General features: G+C 40.1%; 1 protein-coding gene across 1 annotated transcript in view; it reads left to right on the top strand.

Moving 5' to 3' along the window:
* Window positions 1–22,615, top strand: part of LOC136874380 (uncharacterized) — a 400,009-nt gene that overhangs the window by 257,605 nt on the left and 119,789 nt on the right. The window contains exon 3 of the mRNA XM_067148016.2: window positions 8,802–8,901. Coding sequence (XP_067004117.2) covers window positions 8,802–8,901 — 100 coding nt within the window. The remainder of the gene's footprint in view (window positions 1–8,801; window positions 8,902–22,615) is intronic.

The raw sequence follows: 22,615 nt of genomic DNA, 5'->3' as shown, positions 1-22,615 counted from the left end.
AAATGTAATCAAACAAGCTTCCTAACTCCATTTATTTGAGTAAAAATATTTGTGGTTAGAAATTCAGGACAATATAAGCCAAGTTTGCATTATCTTTCCTATGTGGATTTGTTTTTATCTACAGATATTTAACTAACATATGCACGTTATATAGATCGTATTTTGTGTTATATGGAATACTGAAAGATTAATATGCGTTATGGAATCAAATTTAACTATTCTCAACCTTGTAATGCGTCAACTAACTTAACATCGTCAATAAAATATCCATCTCTTCAATCTCGACGAGACAATAATCATCACCATCATTTCTCTTCTTAATACTCGACTATTCTTCACATATGTATATCATCTACTTCATATTACACATCTCATATTTCACTCTTCATTACAATAACCATAATAATTCATCTTAATTTGACGCATATGTCTACATAATTACTATTCATACACTCAAATATTCCATTTTATTCTCAATTCTCTTTAGATTCCTTTTATTTTCTTTAAATGTCTTCCTATCACCTCGATATAACATGTATATGACATTACATTCACTCCATTTTTCGTAGTATAATGTCCTAATATAATCCTAACATTAACCACAATGTCATATCATATCAACAACTGAAGTAAGTTAACTTCTTCATTCATTATTGATTGCGTTACGAACGCATGGTTTGGTTATCACTGTTTCAACATATCCTAACTCAAAGAACTTGTCATTCTATTCAGATGACTACCTAATAACCTCTTATGTTATTAAATCGATTGCCTTTCCGCGTACCATCACTTTCTTTGAATATAATTCACGACAGCACTCCACACATATATACTTTACAAGAATAGAAAATGGCACTTCTTGAAAACATGATATTTAAATTAATCTATATTTCAATGGACTTATATTTTCTTCCTGTTTTCCATCATCGTTGTGTATGTCCAAATGGTTAGGACATGCTGTCAATGCTATTACGACATCTTATTAGCCTCTGGAAACATCTGGGAAGGTTTTTGCTCCAACACGATCATCAGGGAATAGGTTTGTCGGCTTCAAGTCCCCATCTCCAGGCAGTCTTCACCTCAGTCTTCTTAGCACATGTAGGCCATATCTTGCACAGTTAAAACAGAAATACCAGGTGAGTTGGCCGTGCGCGTAGAGGCGCGCGGCTGTGAGCTTGCATCCGGGAGATAGTAGGTTCGAATCCCACTATCGGCAGCCCTGAAGATGGTTTTCCGTGGTTTCCCATTTTCACACCAGGCAAATGCTGGGGCTGTACCTTAATTAAGGCCACGGCCGCTTCATTCCAACTCCTAGGCCTTTCCTATCCCATTGTCGCTATAAGACCTATCTGTGTCGGTGCGACGTAAAGCCCCTAGCAAAAAAAAAAAATGAAATATATATTAAGATGGTCAGTTTCGTCATCTTAGAGTGCAAAGCCTTCCATGATTTAGAAATGTATTGCTACTAATGCTTCTCATAATCGAATAATGCTAAAACTTTGCAGATTAATAATATGGTTATCGAAGCTTCAATTAAAATGAAGTTTCTTATCGTTGATGTTCTTCTATATTTTCTTGAAGACAAGTTATGATGCTGGGTACATCTTTCCTTGGTGTCTCGTGACGTAAGTGACTACGTAACGACCCAGTCCAGCTGTTCTATTTTAATTTATCAACTTATAGAAGTGCGGTATTCTAGCCGTCTCGCAGGATTTCTCCGCTGAATATACGTATTTACTCTTCAATTAGAAACATTTTTTTACTATAGTCTTCTTTTATTTTCGATTTGCCGTAGTGAACTCCCTAAGTAGATTCCTTCTCGAATGAAATTTTTGTAGTAATCAATTTTTAACAATATTCCATCTTTCTTTCTTTCTTTCTTTCTTTTTCACCGCCTTCTATACTTCATTTCTCTGCTTGTATCTGTAAAAGTATGATCTTGACATTTACGATTATATTAGCGTTTTATTTATAAATTTCTCGCGGCATAGCGTCCATTTCCGATCCAGAATATTCACTGCTAACAGTGAAAATGGCACAATGCATAAAGAATTATGGTGACATTTTGAATAATCAGACTAGCCGTATCGATCTATGCATGTAAACTTTATTTTTAAGTTAGATTACATCAGAACGCAAAATGCATTTTGAAGGTAGCGGCATATATCGCACCCGTATATCCATTTTCTAGTTTTCTAAGTTTTTTCCTCTTCAATACGGTGTTTTTATTATTCTATGACTTATGATATGAATGTGTTGTTTTCAGTGGGTTACAAATTTATTTTGTGGTAACGAGCATAAAACTCTATTTGACGATAGCTTCTGACTGATGTGATCACAGTTCAAACCCATCCAATTTTTTAGACTGGAAAGCCGTTTGCCTGTAATTCATGTACCTTTTAGTAAAATTCAACGCTTTCCTGATTTTGTGGAATATATTTTTAGAGTTCTGTGATCAGCGATTAGTTCAATAGTTTGTTACACTTTATTGATTTACTCGTATCCTGTGTTGAGTTTGCCTTTTCTGTTTACCAGTGTTGTTTTGAGGATGTATGCAAGTGTGTTAACTTCTTGCACGTGGAGGATGCTTTGTAACATTTACTGAAAACACAAGGTCCAACCCCGGTGTTTTGAGGGCTGTGGGCTGTAGACGGTGGTTGTGGATCTGGCCGGTTGGCTTGCTGGCCTGGTGTTTGCGATGCAGTGTCCGGCTGTCGTGTCCCACAGAGGAGGGCGAGGGGAGCAGGGACAGGCCGCAGTGAAATGGAGCGGCAGCGGAGTTAATGAGTGGTGTCTAATTCGAGACTCCCGACCGACATGCTGTTAATGAGATTCAACATCGAACTAGAATTAATTTGTTATGCATTACATCACTCGACAGTATTATAATAACAATAATAATTATTATTATCGTCATGTAGTACAGGCTAATGTGACCAGTAGAATGTGTCGCGCTCATTTTGTTAGTCGATGTTTTCCACTTGTTTTCCATGGATGAATGAATGATTGAATGGACGCTAGCCTTCGTTTTGTTCATGGAAGTGACAAATGCAATGACGTTCCATTGTTTTTTTTTCTAGATTGGATTACACTTCATTGGGTTAACAATACATTCATGTCATAAATACACAGGAAGTGTAGGTAAATATGAGCACTCTTGCTCTCGGAAAACAAACGCTTCATGGTACCTGTTTTTGACTAGTTGCATAACTGCTTTAGATCCTCGCGTGTTCATGTGAACCGATCGATACATTGCAACAAAAAAAAATGGTTGAAATCCTTCATCAGCGATGTCTCAGAAAGATCTTGAGAATTACCTGGCAGATTAAACATACAAATGTCAGCGTTCTGAAGGAGGCAGCCAAGCCCACCGCCAGATCCGGCCACAGTGAGGCAGTGTAACATCCGTACTGAGAAGTGGTTAACATGCGCTCTGGAGATGTAGCATCCATCAAGGAATACCGCTATTTGAAGATCAGACACGACGCATTGCAACGGAACAGCGCATTAGGAGATGATGATACTTGTTATTTAAAGGGGCCTAACATCTAGGTCATCGGTCCCGCACTAGGAGAAAACAGAGGGAAATCCTGAGGAAGAAGGGGCAAAACTCCTCATTGTTTATCTGCCACCAATGTGGTAGTGTGTGCTGTTCACGAATTGGTTTAATCAGCCATCTGGAGACACATCAGAAGGTAGATTATCTTGAATTACTCACTTGCGACTGTTTGCCAGTGATGAATGCGTTTTCCCAATCGTACACGAAAATGAAAACCTACAACCTGTTTTCCAGTCTTTGACCGGGCCAGGGATGTAATGAACGAATCATGTATAGGCTAATTAGTACGATGGGGTCGCCACTCCCAAAGTGATGTATTAATGACTGATTACAAACACTATATTATTTCTCAACGCCCTCTGGTAGTCGTCCGTTACCTGTCGACTTTTACATGTGTAATCAGATGATGTGTAGCATGTGCGAAGTACATCATCAGATGCCTCTGCGGATCCGTGGTAGAGTGTCGGCCTCCGAATCCCAAATTAGCGGGTTCAAACCCGGCAGAGGTAGTCGGATTTTTGAAGGGCGGAAAAAAGTCCATTCGACACCCCATGTCGTACGATGTCGGCATGTGAAAGATCTCTGGTGATACATTTGGTATTTATCCGACAAAATTAATTAAATCTCAGCCATAGACGCCCAAGAGAGATCCGGTTTACTCTGTCTGCCATCTAGCGGACCTAGAGTAAAACGGAACGTCGAAATTGACGAGCAGACAGCCAGATGGCGTCAAATCGAAATGTCTGCACACGGTAGCTGAGGCCATACGATTATTATTATTATTATTATTATTATTATTATTATTATTATTATTATTATTATTATTATAATGGTTCTTGGACTGTTGTTTAACTCACTGAGGATATTTACATCCAGCGTTGGCTCAAACTATTATTTGGTCATAATGTGTACGACCAATGTGGCCCGAGTTCAGATCTTCATTACTGGAAAATAAGTAGACTTATAATTTATTTTGCTTCACTCTTCAGATCCATTTCCTTTCTGTTAACCTTGGCTAATTTCCTGAAATATTGTGGAACAGAATCCTGTCTGTCATTGGAAGTATGTAGAAGAGTCCGCTGTGTAATTTGGAAGAACGGTACATCTTAAGGGTCCAACGGTTTACTTTTATAATACTTAAAATACTAGCAAGTTTCCCGCTGGCTCCGCCCGCAATGTACAAAGTATTTTGTTGTTCGTTACTATCCTCACGGATGTCTTTGCAAAGTTTCGAGTTAATGAAATAAAGCACATGATTTGCTGTGGTAATAGAATTTAATATTGTGTCAACAAAACACTTGAAAATACATCACACAAAGAAATTGAATTAAACGTTCTTTGGAACAACACTACGCGCCGAACTGTTAATAAGTCCTTCAAAGATCTTCGTCATGGAGACAAATGTACTCATAACATTTCTCAGAATCTACCAATGTAAGTAGTTATTACCTCAAAAGAAAGCGTTTGATCCATTGAGTGTTTTTAGACCAAAACGAACTGCGTACCTCAATTAGAACGAAATATATGATAGCTTCAATGAGAAAAAAATGTTGAAGAAATGAGATGTCAAAGAGCTGAAATGAAAGAGCTTGATCCACTGTGTGTTCTTAGGCCAAAACCAACGCCGTACCTCAATTAAAACCAAAGATATGATTGCTTCAAAGAGCCAAAAATGGAAAAAATCAAATAATTTGAGGAAGGCGGAAGTTAAGTGATTTATAGTACCTGATGACAAATACGTGCATTATTACCTTTCAGTTTAAAAAGTATGAAGGAAATCGACCGGATAGAATGGCCGGACTGACTGACTTTAGTTTTCATATTATTTTTTTAAATACTGTTGCTTCCTCTATTGTTTAACAAATGAAATGAGCTAAGAAGACTGAAGGAAAGTCCCCGGAAGAATTATGGTCAGACCTCCACACCTTTACAAGCAGCTACGTAAGCTAGAAGTAATGAGCGTGATGCTCCTAAGAGGTGATATTTTCGTCGAGAAGGGTGACAGATTAAGCACTCTCAGATGATGAGGATAATAATAATAACAATAATAATGAAAAATAATATGAATAATAATAATTAATATCTGTAGATGCTACCTTAAAGCCCAGTGCTTCAAACATTCAGTGAATGTAGCACCCGGGGAGTGAATTGCTGGGCATTTAAATTTCAACTGAAAGGATTAAGTGATATTTGTCATCTTTGTTCATTTCATCCTGATTTGGTATAATGTGACAGCTTTTATTCAGAGGCGTCAAGTGACCACGGTCAAATTTATAAAACGCTGGGCCCACCACCAGGGCTGATGGTTCACATAGCAGGTCGACCGCTAGCATGCCCGGTTCCATTCCTGGTTCTGTCACGAATTTACTCGTCTCAAATGGGTTGCACTTTGTTTCAGGTAACGTAGTTAAGTAGAAAATACAAGTGCACTTTAGATCAGGTTTGAGAAGAGCTCGATGGAGAATTCCCATTGTTTTCCTTTTCATAAAAAAAAAAAACTTGTTTGAAATCTGTCTTACGTATAACAAAAGACCTCGGATCCTAAATTGAAATCTGAATGTAAAGCAAGTTTTAGTTCAGTAAGGGAATAATTATCCAGGTGAGGCTACCAGTAATGGACATTTAAAAAACTGCGAACAGGTTATTCTTTGAAGAAAATCGAATTTCTTAGTCTCACGTTCTTCACACGATTTCCGTAACTAATAAGAAAGAGAATAGTATATGTCTCTTTCATTAATTGCATTATTAGGAAGCATTATGGTGGGAATTTTGTAACAATATATACGTCCAGTAGATAGAATCCATAATTTCTGTCGATGTTGGAAAGTTTTATCTTTTCTCAAAATTAGAAAATCGTACCTATTGGTGAAGAACCGTGTCCATTTCACATATCTAATCACGGGAATTTCCCGTTTATGGCATAAGTCAATTGTACGCCTTACTTTTATTTTCCAAGCCTAGAGGTTGAAAACTCGTACTTAACTTTATAGCTGTGCAATGTGGTCAAGCCGCGAGTCGTAACACAGGTCTTCCTGGCGTGGGCAGAGGAGAGCCTGAGATTGTAATCTTATTGCTGGAGTAATTCACTTAAGTGAGATGTGACTGAGATAGAGGACATTTATTGTAGAAGTGAGAGCTCTTCCGTCCAGTCAGCAAATAGTTCCTATCTCTACAGCTTCTCGGGTTTGAGTTGCCAACAAATGATCTCCTTTCAGCGTTAATCTGAAAGTTATAGGATGGTGCTGTTCCTCATAAAACCAGTAGGATACTGTAATCTTTCATCCAGCTAGTGCCTCGTTTGGTCGTACCGGAAGCACTAATGACTCGAAAGTCTACTACGCCATTAAGTGAACGATTAGGAAAAATGACTACTGTTATTATTATTATGAATATCCAATATAAATGAACCCTGTTTTACAAAGTATTTTAGGGGCTATAAAATAACTACGTACGGCATGTGTCTATCACATTCCTCATGGAATTCACAAGAACAAGGTGTGGGTCCCTAGAACCACTCTTCTATATCACCTGTTTCTAGGAGTCTCGTTTTCATTATTCATATCCGCTGTCCTTTAGCCGACTACTTTTCTTTACAAGCTCCAATCTCCTAGAGTACGTTATCGTAAGGCAATACATTTATGAGAGGTGCGGTTCCTTCCTTCTCCCTTTACTGCAGAGCTTTCGTTCAAAAATTATCTGCCCCTCCTTCCGTTAGTTCTTTCCAACTATTCACTTGTTCGCTTGATCACACTTAGCGAATCTTTGCCACAATGAAGGTGGTGGTAGTGAAAATGAAAATCCACAGCCTGTTTCCGGTCATTCGACCGAGTCAGGAATGGAATGAAGCCCCCATCTAGCGGTGAGGATAGGAATTGTGCCGGCTGCCGGAGCCTGTCGCACTCCTCTGGGGCAATAAAGTAAAATAAAGTAAACTCGTGTTCTCATTCCGAGGTGGTGCAGCTCTTTTCAGGCACACCCCCATTGGAGGTGAGCTGCATGTACCATTTCATCCTCATACCAGGCCTCCTACCATTCTTAAATTTCTGGAAGTACCGGGAATCGAACCCGGGCCTGCGAGGACGGCAGCTAATAACACTAACCGTTACGTTACGGACTCTGGGACAATGATTAATGAATTACAGATGAAATGAAATGATATGGAAATGTCTTGCTGGAATGAAATAGAAAGAGAAAACCAGAGTACCCAGAGTAAAACCTGTCCCGCCTCCGCTTTGTCCAGCACAAATTCACATGGACTGACCGGGATTTGAACCACGGAACCCAGTGGTGAGAGGCCGGCGCGCTGCCGCCTGAGCCACGGAGGCTCTACGGTGGTGCTGGTGGTGGTAGTAGTGGTGATAATTATTCTAAGAGGAAGTGCGACTTGGCAGCCATTCTCTGTGATCACTACTATAATCAGAAGAAATGTAAGAGAACCGATCAATTGAAGAATGAGGGCATCGGAAAATGAAAGGGCCTCGAAGGCGTAAAGATGAAAACTGTGAGTCAAGCACATCTAAGCGGAAACAATTCCGGTCTCACCTGGGAATACCGTGTTCGCCAATCCGCGCTCCCGAGTTTGAGAGCTCCTGAAGTCCTCCATTCTGAGTTTACATTTGGGAGATACGGGGTTTGAACCCCATTGTTGGCAGCCCTAAAGGTGGTTTTCCGTGGTTTCCCCATTTTCACTCCAGGCAAAGGCTGGAACTGTACCCTAATTAAGGCCACGGTCGCTTCCTTTCGACTGCTAGCCCTTTCTATCCCATCGTTGCCATAAGACTTATCTGTGTCGGTACGACGTAAAACACAAGAAGAAAAAAGACAGTCTTCCTTATAGTCGTCTCTGACAACAGGCAGGGGATGCTGAGGATCATTTGTCCGCGTTGTGTTAAGTCTGACTCCAAGATGATATTGGCATAGTACCCACCATGTTTTAATTAACAGACAGTTGTCCTAAAATTAGATTAATTTGATTACAAGTTGCATGTTATTGCATTGTTCTTACGTAAGTACACAGGACTGGTGGCTAAAAAGCCCAAGTTCTAAAAATGACTTCCCAAGATCGTCGATAGAGGGAAGTTATAGAGAAACGATTAACTAAATTTCAGGAACATAGGCTAAAAGCTTGACATTTCTGAACGACATACGTTTTAGTTTAGTGGCTTTCACACGAATACGTTTCTATCTTAAGGAGTGTTATAATAGTAGTTATTGAAATAATGGTTATGCATTTCTCTTGCAGGCGTACGCCAACAGTTACGCCGGCGCGGGCAGCGAGACGTTCGGGCCGGATTCGCCTTACTTCCCGTTCAGCAACGCACCACGTCGCCTGCCGCCTACCGGTAAGTGTTACTGGATGCTACTGTCCAGCTCCATGGCTATGTGGTTAGCATGATGGCCTTTGGTCCAAGGGGTCCGGGGTGCGATTCCCGGCCGGATCGAGGATTTTAATCGCCTCTGATTAATTCTTCTGGCCCGGGGACTGGGTGTTTGTGTTTGCCCCAACACTTTCCTTTTCGTATTCAGCCAACACACTACACTACCAACCACCACAGAAACACGCAATAGTGATTACATCCCTCCAAATCGGGTTGCGTCAGGAAGGGCATCTGGCCGTAAAACAGGGCCAAATCCACATGTGCTGCACAGTTCGCACCCGCGACCCCACAGTTATGGAAAAAGCTGTAGATTTTAGTCATTTGCTAATCTCGCTTAGTGCTATCATGAATTTTGTGGGCAAAAGAAAATTGAAATAAAAAGAATGGGTCCACCAACTCCAGATCGACGGTATTATTATTATTTAACAGCAAAGACAAAGATCAAATATACAAAAGAGTTCTTCTTCTTGTTATTATTATGGATTTGAATAATAGCCCTGAGTTTGTTGTTGGAACGTAAAAAACACCTTAGGATGTCTACTGTTTGGGGATAAAGGAATTTGGTACAAAACAGGTGTAAGAGATCTTAGACATTTGAAAGGATATGTATAAAGAATATACTTGTAGCACGCGAATTAATATATATGTACGAACTGCCACTGCTAATTGGGTTTTTATCTTGAAAAGTTCGAAACACAACTTTTCGTAAGGGCTGATTATACAAATTCTTTTAAAAATGAATCGTAAGTTAATCGTTATCTAGGCTGAATGCCGTGTTGACTGTTAGTTGCTTTCTCAGGCTTTCTCACACCTATAAAGCAGACAGGATACACTTCTTAGATTTTGAAGTATAGTCAGAATTGTGTGTAATTTAATAAGGTATATCATATTAAAATGCAGATAGGCGAAGGCACAGTTGAACAGTCAAAACTTGTCGCATGAAAATTTTTGAAGTCCTGCATCGGGTATCGTCGTCCTCGATGCAACTCACTTATTATTAAATGTCACGTTCCTGACGAAATGCGGCTGTTGTTACACAATGCAACTATTCGAATATTAGAATCACTTAAAAGAATACACGAGAAACTGCCATAACTGCTATAATCTATTAATACAAATTATATGGTGCCTGTCTGCTTGTTTGCTCCGGGTAGGCTCGAAATCTTGGAACGATTGACCAGAAATTTGGTACGGATATACACTGCCAAATAATAATAATAATAATAATAATAATAATAATAATAATAATAATAATAATAATAATAATAACACCAAGAAGAAATGGTTGCATGTTGGTGTAAGTTGATACACTTTCACACATCGGCGGGTATGTATGATTGGAGTTGCAGTTCTCTGTGGCAGATAGAACGGCTGCCAGAGTTCATTACTGATGTTCGTGTTTAGTGTTGTTAGGCCTGGTAGGGTATATAATGGGCGTGAGAACAGCGTCATATGTTCAGTGATCACTCTCAAGGACACGGAAATGCCGCGTACTTTGTGATACAGCGTTATCAGCAACTGACAAGAGTTTTAAAGGGGCCTCATTATGAGTCTCCATGAGGCCGGTTGATCGAATCGTGCAATATCCAGATTTTTGCGACATCATGGAAACGTGAGGACAGGCATACTCATCGTCAAGGTTCCAGTCGACCATGTCTGACCACCACAAAGGAGGATCGTCGTATTGTGCACCAAACACATCGTAACCCCTTCAACTCCCTGCAACATTCTGTGTTACCCTGCACCATTGATCGGAGACTAGCAGCAGCCGGACTGTGAAATTGCCGTCCCATGCGTAGGCTGCCGTTAACGCCATAACACAAACGGCTGCGTTTGGAGTGGTGCCTTGACCGGGAAGCGTGGACTGCTGGCGAATGGCGTTGCATTGTGTTCAGCGACGAATCGCGGTTCTGCAACTACCCGAGATCATCGTCTGCGAGTATGGCACCTGGGGAGAGGTCCCATTCTTCCAGTGTTTTGGAGAGGCTCAGCGGTGTTACTCCTGGCGTCATGGTGTGGGGAGTAGAGGATTCGATCCCGGGATCCCGGCCGTTTTTCAATCCCGTAATATTCGGGATTAACATTTCCGGATCCCGAGAGTTTCGGGATTGACATTACTTTTAAAAGTTTGCAAAATAGACTGCGTGAAGTGAAACTCTCAGTGCGTTATTTATGCGTCTTTTCGGTGTGTAAATGCCTGTTCTCGTTTAGCGCATGACTGTATTTTCATCCACTCTGTGCGCGAAAGTCTGACCACAATGCGTGCATTAGTACATTTCCTCTCCCGTGTGAGTGAGATGAGTGAATGCCTTACCGCACTTGATGCATACGGCAAGGGTTTCTCCTCTATGTGCAACTTCCTGCTGGATGCGCTGGTAGTGCTACAGTCAAGTTGCTTCACTGTTCAGCAGACCGGTATGTAACTCTAGCGTGCTACGTACCTTACTGAGATTTGTTTTGCCAGCTGATTTTAGTAGCGTTTGCGCTAGCAGTTTGAGAGGTATGACAGAGTGCTTCTACAGTTAATTTGTCTTCAGGCACTATGCATTAGTACGTGCCCTATATTTCCAAATGCATATCTTAGATTTTCCGTGTTGTCTCCTGTTCGCGAGAGAAAAAATAGTTGCCATGACTTATGACTCGACTCTCGTATGTGATGAGACACTGGACACGTTGTTATTTCTCAGATTATATTTTCGCAATTCAAATTAGGATGTTCCTATTAGTTTTCTTTATATTTACGAGAAATGTGAAATGTGACTGATAAATGTTATTTTTTAATATGTTTTGCTAAGAAACATTCTACCTACTTATATGTTGTTACATGAAATTCGTCTATTTAGTCTATATTCAGTGAGATTGTTGTTAATTTCCAAAGTTTATTTGCATAGTTTGTTACATAAGTTTTTTTTAAAATTTATCTAAGTTTAAAGCGATCTCAATGATTCTTGAAAAAGAATAATTTTAACATAGAAACTGTGATTTTTAATCTGGTTAATCTGACTAAGTCTGATTAGTTAGAGTGATTAGATTAGCTATGCGTGTACCGTAAAATATGTTGATTTTGTCTAAATTTCGATTTGCTGTTTAAACAGCTGATTTCTGTAAGATTTTCTAATTTTTTATTTGTAACCTTCAATCCCGGGATAATCCCGGGACTGACCAAGTGTAATCCCGAAATCCCGGGATTAGAAATAAGGGCCGCGATCGAATTCCCTAGTGGGGAGCCATCGGGTATGACTTTAGGTCACGGCTGGTAGTGATTGAGGGAACTCTGACGGCACAAGACTACGTCACGGACATCCTGCGGCCTCATCTTATACGACAGTATCGTGGGGCCTTTTTCAACACGACAATGCTCGTCCACACACGGCACATGTCTCTGTGAACTGTCTGCGTGATGTTGGGGTACTCCCGTGGCCAGCACGTGTGGGACCAGCTCGGACGTCATCTCCGACCCAATGCTAGTATCCAGGATATCAAGGACCACTCTCATTAACTGTGGGCCAGCTTGCCTCAGAAGAGGATACAACGGCTGTATGACACCCATCCCAACCGCAGAGGTGCCAGCTATTACGGATTGTCCGTAATTAATACGGATTTCACCTCACGATTACGGAATTACGGTCAAAGGGGAAATTGTTACGGAAAAGCTGACATTACCACGAAAAAAATAATTTTGTACGGAAAAAAGAAAAGAAGGAAAAATGTTCAGTCCTTTCGAACCTTTCTCTAAAATCGTCCTCGTTTGAACGCTTATTAGTTGGCAACGATACTTATTCGAATCGTGACTACCTTTTGCTACCCATAAGCGTTGTAAAATTAATTGTGAATGAAGGAGCTCAGCTGCTCTTCTCCTTCAGTAACGTTATATTTGCTGTATTAAGTGTACCAGACAGTTGACAGAGAGATTGAGAAAGAAGTGAGGCCTACATTAAGCACATCAGCATTGAAATCGCTTATGGTTCAGAAGACGAAAATGCCATCACAGTGGGAACGATGCTTCAAGGAAAACTACACTGAAAAGCAGCTGCTGCATGAGAAAAGGTTACAAGGAATGTTTTATGACAGAACTAACAGGTTGTGTGCAAATGTTATTTTGCAATATGATAAACTTTCGAATAGATTGCTAGAGGGAAGGGCAAAAGGGGTGTCATTATCGAGGAGGAAGGAGCATGCTTTGGACTTGACTCGAAATTTTTGTCGGGGCTGGAGGACTGATAAGTGGGATCGTACTGCTGAATTCTTGTAAATTTGACTCGATGTTGTAATCACTGAAAAACATCGCATACCCACTCAACACGTGAAGTTTCATTTCATATCGCCCCCCTACTGGGTGCTTCTGTATATATATATATATATTTTTTTTTTGTCAGGCAGTGTAGTTTAAAATCCCGAGTCACGTAGGGAACACTTTAGATTTTGGTATATTTCATCGTTTCCTACTAGTGGGTGATTTTACAGGTTCTGTCACAAATTTGGTCATTGTTTACCCTATATCAACCAAAATACCGCGTAAACGGATGGCCCTATCGAAATTTGCGAGGTCTGCGTGGCATTGAAATGAAACTCTCCATTTGTGTATTAAGAGAGTTATTTCACACAGACGAAACAAAATTTTATTAAAGGAGAATTGCAATGATACAGCATTGTGAAATATGTGCCGCTGGCACGTTAAACTCTAAGTCTATCTTTTGCTGAAGAAAAATTATTTTAGTAGAACGGACGGTTTTGTTACATAAACAGATTACTACAACATTTGAGATATATACAATATTTACTCGTTGTCAGTACACAAACTAAATGAAGACTCGCTGAAGGAGATATGTTGCATAGCAACTGACTTGCAAAGTCGAAGTACGCCGTTTGGAGGCAACAGTTGTACTCTCGAGTGTGTTAAGCATGCTTATCCATATTTGAGAACTGCTGTGAGGTGTAGTATATTTATCCATCCATTTTCATTATCGTCGTCATCGTATTATATTGTACTTACGGACATGGACAAAAGTATTCATACCCCTACCGATCCAATACAAAATGCTTTATTGCTGGACCAATACGGAGTACAGGTCAAAATTATAAACCCAAACGTATACCTTGTATAGCAGTGGTCACTGCAAAGCACAAAATAAACTGGAAGCAAATAACGGTACATAACAAAGCAACAAATGCATTTTCCCAGTGTGTCTCAGTAAAGTAAAGAAAAAAGACGTATCTGTGTCGGTGCGACGTAAAGCCCCTAGCGAAAAAAAAAAAAAAGTAAAGAAAAATCCTAATGCTTCATGTAAGGAGCTTGAGACATGGTGGCCAACAGCCATTTGTCCTTACTGTGTGATAAGTCTTGTCTGACAACTTGTACTGTAACTTCGTTGAAGTTGAGAGAGACCACGCAAAATCGTTTATAATATGGTCGAGGGTGAGATTTTAATTAATTCTCTTCTCTGTTTGTATCCCTGGGTACCCCTGCTCTCTGATAACCGCCTCTTCCAGGTCCTCAAACAGAATAGAGCTGGAAATTGTATCTGGGTTAGAAACTACTCTGCTAACCCCTGGACTACGGAAGCGGATGAATTACTTACATTAGGATGACTGGCGGTGACTTGGCCGTTTAACCTTTTGTTTTCAGTGTCACATCTCTTCATAGAATTGGAACTCCATTTCCAACCAGTGTGCCAGTTCTTCTTTCTCCTGCAAACCAGATAGTGTATGTGATTTTAGCCGAACTTCTCAAAAATAGTGATCTAAATATATCATTTGTCCTTTTTTCTTAATTTTTACCACTCTTATTTAAACAAAAATTCTGTTTCCCTGGTTATGTTTGCCAGCTCACACTCAGCTCTAGGTCTCCTTAACACTTCATTATTTGTTACAAAATCTGTCCAGGGTATTCTGAGCATTCTCCTATGTAACCACATTTTAGAGGCCTCTAATCTGCCCATGGAGGAAGCTTTGACACTCCAGGCCTCTACTGCATTAAGCAGTGTTGACCCGACGTAACTTTTCAACAGCCTTTGTCTGAGTTTGAGGTTTAGATTATCATCCCAAAAGAATACGGCGTTATTACCATCATTAATGCAGGACCAGAGAACACTGTTTGTAGCTCTGCTAGCTTAGTGGACTGTTCACTGCTTCCGGTAACATTAATATTGATGTTTTAGTACTATAACTCCAGGCACGCGCCTCTTATATCTTCCATAGCAAGACGCACACAGCAAAACAAAAACGCCACTGCATGAGCCAGACACGGGTGATTTGCGTGGCGATTTATCAGAATTATTCATAATTACATATTTAATTTAAAGTAGTACGAAATAAAATATTGTACGTAATAGCCACGAAAAGTGATCTTTTACGTTTCGAGTGAGATGTTCATGTCCGAGCCTCTGGCAGGGACGGAATTTCGAAACGAGTACCGTAAACTTACCACTTAAGTTTTCAGTTTGTTGTGTGGAAAGCCACCGTATCACCAAAGAGAACGAACATATTAACTGAATGAGACTTAGGAAATATAGCCTTTATTAAGGCGACACTCCGAAGATAAAAATCGATATTTTGGTCATATTGGTGACATTTTTTATGACTGAAATTGAAAGGATTGAGTTTCTTTTTTTCTTTTTCACGAAGTTATTCCGCTGAATCCAAACAATTTGTTTGCCAGTTGTAATTTTACCTTTAAATCCCATTTTTCTCCCATAATGTTCTGTCAAATGTAACAAAATTTGTATCATATATGTATCACATCTATGCGTATGGAATTTTCGATTGCAGAATTTTTTCAAGTAGTATGTATTTTTAAGTCCAAAATTTTAGAACGTAAAAATTACACACACTTTACTACGATATATCTCCTTATATGCATTATATACAAAAAAAAAAAAAACTATACGTAGTGCGTTTAAAAGAAGTATTATCTACCTAATTACGAATTTACATCAACATGTTAATTAATTTTCATGAAAAAAAAATGGAATTAAAAATTTCAAAAACAATATTTTGGAGAAACTATTACTTGCATATGAAAGAAATGTTCGTGATATCTCTACGTTTATGTAGGTGTCATTCCCACAAAGTTTCGTGAAAGTCTATGCATTGGGTAAAAATATATTTTTATCTCCGGAGTGTCGCCTTAAGCGTTCGCAGCGTGCTTAAACATGAAGTCGATAGTTGTAGTGATTTAGGCATCTTAACATAGTAAGTCACATCCATTCGGCTCAGTTTCTACTCTCGGCTCTACCACGAATTCACGATTGATTTGGAAGACTGGAACGTTGTTCACCTTTCTAGGTCGTCTTATTGTCTTGCCCTTTCACATTGAGCATCAATCGATTAAGACTAACCTGTTCTCTAGTGGGGTTAACTAAATGTATATGGCATCTCTCACTGGATATCGATCAGTTAAAACAACTGACTGCCATCTAGCGGTATCTGCTTAATTTATTTTCCATGCCTCACTGGATATCGATCGATTATGAGCAACCGACGTTCATCTGGTGGTATCGACAAAATTTATTTTCCATGTCACACTGAAGAGCGATCATTGGTATGGAACAGGTGCTGTTATTGTACCTTCCACGTGCTATTACGATGGAGAAATTAGTAGCCTTCAAATGGTGAAGATATTCTTTTGATTTATGGATATCTTAAGAGAAGAAAACTAGCGGACGATCGCGGTGGACGAAACAAATATTCCTCAAACGCGAGAGCTTGTGATAGTTCCACCACCTTGTGCCTCCAGCGTGGGATGACGAGATTGTTACTGAATGTCCTATAATACATACTAGGAATTAGTGGAGAAAGTGAGATATTGGACATCCAAATTTCATTCTTGTTACTGATTGTAGTAAACACTACATTATTATTATTATTATTATTATTATTATTATTATTATTATTATTATTATTATTATTATTATTATTATTCATTCTTTGATGTTGGCCAGCTGTGGTCCACGTGAAAGAACTTAATAATTTTGTTCCTCTCCTTGTCTTCCTATCTTTTCAGTATATCTTCATTCCTTCACTATGTTCCCTCCTCCGTTCCTCCGGCCAGACAGATTTAATAATAATGTTATTTTGCTTTACGTCCCACTAACTACTTTTTAAGGTCTTCGGAGACGCCGAGGTGCCGGAATTTAGTCCCGCAGGAGTTCTTTTACGTGCCAGTAAATCTACAGACAGATTTCCTTTGCTTCTCCTCTTCCTCACGGAACCCCCGACTCCTTAATCCTTTTTTTTTTTCTGAAAATGGCTGTATTTAATATCTCGTTTCTTGTGACACGCAGCTTAGCTGTTTCCTGTTTAACTTCGATGAAGCATCGGATTTGAGTTTTATCGAAATGATCAGATATCTTCTTCGTTAGCCTCTCTGGGTTCGACTGCACCAAATGGCCATAAAAGGTAACCTATTTTTTTTCCCGATAGTGTCTGAAAGCTAATTTATAATAATAATAATAATAATAATAATAATAATAATAATAATAATAATAATAATAATAACAAAATTGTCAGTTTAACTCGTCTGGGGGCCATAATCGATATGGTGTCAAGTATGGCACCAAGGTTAGTCGGTTCGAGTCCCGTTGGTCGAAAAATAATCACCATCAGAATGTTGGTCGGTAGGATAGGACAGGTGGTGGCATACAATTTATAATCACTAGATTGCGTGTCAAAAGCCTGGATTTAATTCCAGACCTCTTCGCAGTGCTCATGCGGAGTGAGAGCATATGACTGTTGATGGTGATTCGTCCATCGGATGAGGACGATAAACCTTGAGCAGACCTCTTGGTGCTATTAGATAGGAGTAGTCTCTGTGCCGGCACCGGGTTTCACCCTCTCCCTTTCTACAATCATGTATCTCGTCATTCATTGCATCCCATTAACTCCTCTGAAGAGGCTGATGTCAGAAAGGACATCCGGTCGTAAAAACTTGCGGCGTAGGTTCATCTTAACTTATCCGATCCAGTAAAGAACTGGACGAGGGCTGGACATACATACATTAATTTTCAATTTTTTAGTTTATCCGTTTCATCCTCAGACCAAGCCAGTTCGTCGGCCATTTTTCATCTTTATAGACTGCGGAGTACCAGTCACAAAGCATCTACTGTCGCGTGCCCGGCTCCATGGCTTAATCGTTAGCGTGCTGGCCTTTGGTCTCGATTTCGATTCCCGGCAGGGTCGGGAATTTTAACCATAATTGCTTAATTCCGCTGGTACGGGGGGCTGTGTGTATGTGTCGTTTTCATCATTATTTCATCCTCATCACGACGCGCGTGTCGCTTATGGGCGTCAAATCAAAAGACGCGTATCTGACGAGCCGATCTTGTCCTCGGACACTCCCGGCACTAAAAGCCATACGCCATTTAATTTTCATACCGTCTTGTGAAAACGAGCGCGTCCATTATAAGCAACGGACTTTCATCAAGCGATATCGACTAAATTTAGTCGGTCTTTTGTAAGTCGTTTCTTAAGTCAGTTGGTCCAAGTTGGAGATGGTCTTGGTTGCTTGTAGTCGATCGATCGATCGATCGATCGATCGATCGATGCTAGAAGAGCTCTTCATTGGTTTCCCTCCTTCATTTCCAGAAACGATGCTACCATATCTCTAGGCTCAGTAAGGTAGAGAATGATACGTACAAACATACATTGTATGACTTTATTACTTAATCTGTTGACCACCGGGCGAGTTGGCCGTGCGCGTAGAGGCGCGCGGCTGTGAGCTTGCATCCGGGAGATAGTAGGTTCGAATCCCACTATCGGCAGCCCTGAAAATGGTTTTCCGTGGTTTCCCATTTTCACACCAGGCAAATGCTGGGGCTGTACCTTAATTAAGGCCACGGCCGCTTCCTTCCAACTCCTAGGCCTTTCCTATACCATCGTCGCCATAAGACCTATCTGTGTCGGTGCGACGTAAAGCCCCTAGCAAAAAAAAATCTGTTGACCATGGTGTTTCGTAAGTTCCGTGGATGAACATCCTCACAGCTGCTACCGTTTAACAGTAGGTGTATCTGAAGGATAAACTACACCAATTAAAACCTTTTGTGTTGTTGCAGATTTTTCTCAAGCTTATTCCCCACACTTATGTTACGTAGAAAAGGTTTTGTAAGTAATTGTCTTTGGAATGTATCAGTGTTCACCACATGGAGGTCTGAGTGTAATAATGATTGTTTATATCTTGATCGTATCGTTGCGTGCAGTAGTTCATTTTAAGGATACTTTTTTTGTGTGTGTATGTTCTGAAATCATGCCAGAAATTCATTTAAATGTTCCCTTTAAATTACCCGAATGGACGGTAGAAATATTGTATCCGGATTTCTATTCACAATCCCAGCTCAACCATAAATATAAGTTTTGGATCAATTTCCCGCCGTCCTCGCGAGGCCGTTTGTGGAGATACGGAGAGAAAAGGGCGCGCACCGATGTCCGGCTCCTTAGCTGAATAGTCAGCGTACTGCAATTCGTTTCAGATGGCCCCGGGTTTGATGCTGAACCGAGGATTTTAACTGCGAAATGGTAATACCTCTGGCACGGGACTGGGTGTTTGTGTTCGTCATAGTACACCTCTTTTCATGTACATTCAACACACCACACTACCACCGACCGCAGACATACGCAGTAGGGAATACATCCCTGCACTTAAGGTCAAGAAAGGCATACGGTCGTAAAAATGACCAAATCCACATGAAGTGCCGACTCCCATAAAACTGGGGAAATGGCCAGGAAGAAGAAATAATTTCATTAGTTTTAATGAAACTATATCGTGCGAGTGATATATTACTTACCAGTCACCAACTTGGGAGTTCTAGTCCATCCGGTTGGTGTCAGGTTCACTTCCTAATTTCTCCGTCGCATGGGATCTAGAATGGGGTTCACCAAGCCCCATAACAGTTTAGTACCTATTGACCCCGTTATCGGAAATGAACTTCAATAGCGGAGTTGACGTATTTCCAATAGAAGCTCATTTTATAATCGTCCATTCTTTTTCTGAGAAATGCAGTACACTCAATACACTCGGTTACTGAGATTACGAAAATCAGCAAGAAAGGAATGTTGTGAGTATTCTCTTTAATGATAAATTGTATTACTTTCAGTAGGTCAGTGTTAGCAGCCTATGGAATACACAGGGATAAAAGACGTCTCTTACATGTGATATGTTTTCGTCGTCTCTCTTCCTCACCTACCCTTCTAAAATCGTAAAGCTTGAACAGAGCAATGGAGAACTCTGCAATTAACGCAGCCAGGATTTCCTTATCTTAAGTCACAGTTCGGTAACCTCAATCACATGTGACTAGAGGATCGATCCCTCCGACTAGATCTAAATGAACACACATAATGGAAATCAATATTGATACCATTGAGGTATGAGTTGGATAGCATTCCGAAAACTAAGATTCATCCTGACCAACAAGGATGTTCCAATTAACCTGAAGACCAAGGTTTATAATACGTGCGTGCTGCCAGTTACTACTTACGGTCTGGAAACGATTACTCTGACGAAGGAAAGTGCTCGCAAACATCAGCAAACACAACGAGCCATGGAGCGACAGATGCTAGGGATCAGCCTTAGGGATACGATCCATTCAGAGGACATCAGGAGAAGAACGAATGTAACCGACATCCTAGAGAGGGTAGGAAGACTAAAATGGCAATGGGTAGGACACGTAGCTCGACAAGACTACAACAGGTGGACATCTAGGATTGTTCACTGTAGACCATGGGAACACAAGAGAGGCATTGGAAGGCCCCAGAAGAGATGGCTCGATGACATAAAGCTGTTGGTTGGAACACGCTGGTGTCGGCGGCCCTGAAGATGGTTTTCCGTGGTTTCCCATTTTCACATTAAGGCCACGGCCGCTTCCTTCCAATTCCTAGGCCTTTCCTATCCCATCGTCGCCATTAGACATATCTGTGTCGGTGCGACGTAAAGCAAAATAGCAAAAAATAAAAATTAAAAATAGGAACACGTTGGTTCCAAGTGGCTCAATACCGAAGACGTTGGAAGCATATGGAAGAGGCCTATATCCAGCAGTGGATTGAAATAGGCTAGAAAAGAAGAAGAAGAAGAAGAAGAAGAAGAAGAAGAAGAAAACCATTTATATATTGATATACATATTGATATATTTGAATATATTTCCTCTTCACTCGCTTGAATTATCTCGGCTGAAAAAAAAATCGAAACAAAAAATACTTCGAAATATGCATTTATAGCCCCTGCGCATTCATCAAATTTTGTTTCCTGAAAACATTTGGTCTGAAACATCATTATACTGTTGCTCAACAACGGAAGTACCATCGAACGAACGATTTAAACTTACAGGTGTTATTATTGTTCTCACTTCCACAACTAACCGTAGTTTACACCAGACTGCTGGAAAATATTATAAAAATTATGAAGTACGCTATGTTCCCTTATCAGACACCCCCAAAATATTCATCGGGAAAGAAAATATCGTCGGTACATTGCTACCGCACTCAAAGAAGTCCAAAAGATTCACAGAAAATTATATGACTTGTATATTTTCTGATGTTCATCAGTCCCAGGTCAAAGTTAATGCATGTAATAAAGCTGTGTTGTAAACTTCAGTCACTCTCGGAATTCGAACTCTAATCTACCAATCTCCAGCCAATCATGTTAACCACTACACCAGTGTGGGAACGTTACACTTGCACTTCCAGCCGTAGGCCGCAGCTCTACGAGGCATACACGAGCTAACCATCTCGTGATTGACGGATATTGTTACAACAATGCTATTTGCAGTATCTACTTCTTGTTAAAAATAAGTTAACAAGATTTTGAGCAACTGCAAAATGACCTCGATAATGTTGTGATATGGACAGCAGGCAATGGTATGATGATAAACGGGGTTAAAAGTCAGGTTGTGAGTTTCACAAATAGGAAAAGTCCTCTCAGTTTTAATTACTGCGTTGATGGGGTGAAAGTTCCTTTTGGGGATCATTCTAAGTATCTAGGTGTTAATATAAGGAAAGATCTTCATTGGGGTAATCACATAAATGGGATTGTAAATAAAGGGTACAGATCTCTGCACATGGTTATGAGGGTGTTAATGGGTTGTAGTAAGGATGCAATGGAGAGGGCATATAAGTGTCCGGTAAGACCCCAATTAGAGTATGGTTCCAGTGTATGGGACTCTCACCACGATTACGTGATTCAAGAACTGGATTTGTTCTGGGTGATTTCCGGCAAAAGAGTAGCGTTACAAAAATGTTGCAAAGTTTGGGTTGGGAAAAGTTGGGAGAAAGAAGACAAGTTGCTCGACTAAATGGTACGTTCCGAGCTGTCAGCGGAAAAATGGCGTGGAGTCGCATTAGTAGACGAGTAAGTTTGAGTGTTGTCTTTAAAAGTAGGAAAGATCACAATATGAAGATAAAGTTGTAATTGAAGAGGACAAACTGGGGCAAATATTCGTGTATAGGAACGGGATTTACGGATTAGAATAACTTACCAAGAGATGTGTTCAATAAATTTTAAATTTCTTTGCAATCATTTAAGGAACTAGGAAAACAACAGATAGGAAATCTGCCACCTGGGCGACTGCCCTAAATGCAGATCAGTATTGATTGATTGATTGATTTAATCATTGATTGATTGATTGATTGATTGATTGAGTTACTGCGCACTGGTTCGATTTTTATACGGGATATGGAAATTTATAAAAATGTT

Source organism: Anabrus simplex, chromosome 5 (genome assembly GCF_040414725.1).
Source record: "Anabrus simplex isolate iqAnaSimp1 chromosome 5, ASM4041472v1, whole genome shotgun sequence".
NCBI classification, from domain to species: Eukaryota; Metazoa; Arthropoda; class Insecta; order Orthoptera; family Tettigoniidae; genus Anabrus; species Anabrus simplex.
The sequence above is the reverse complement of the archived record's forward strand: the minus strand, read 5'-3'. Positions and strand labels throughout refer to the sequence as shown.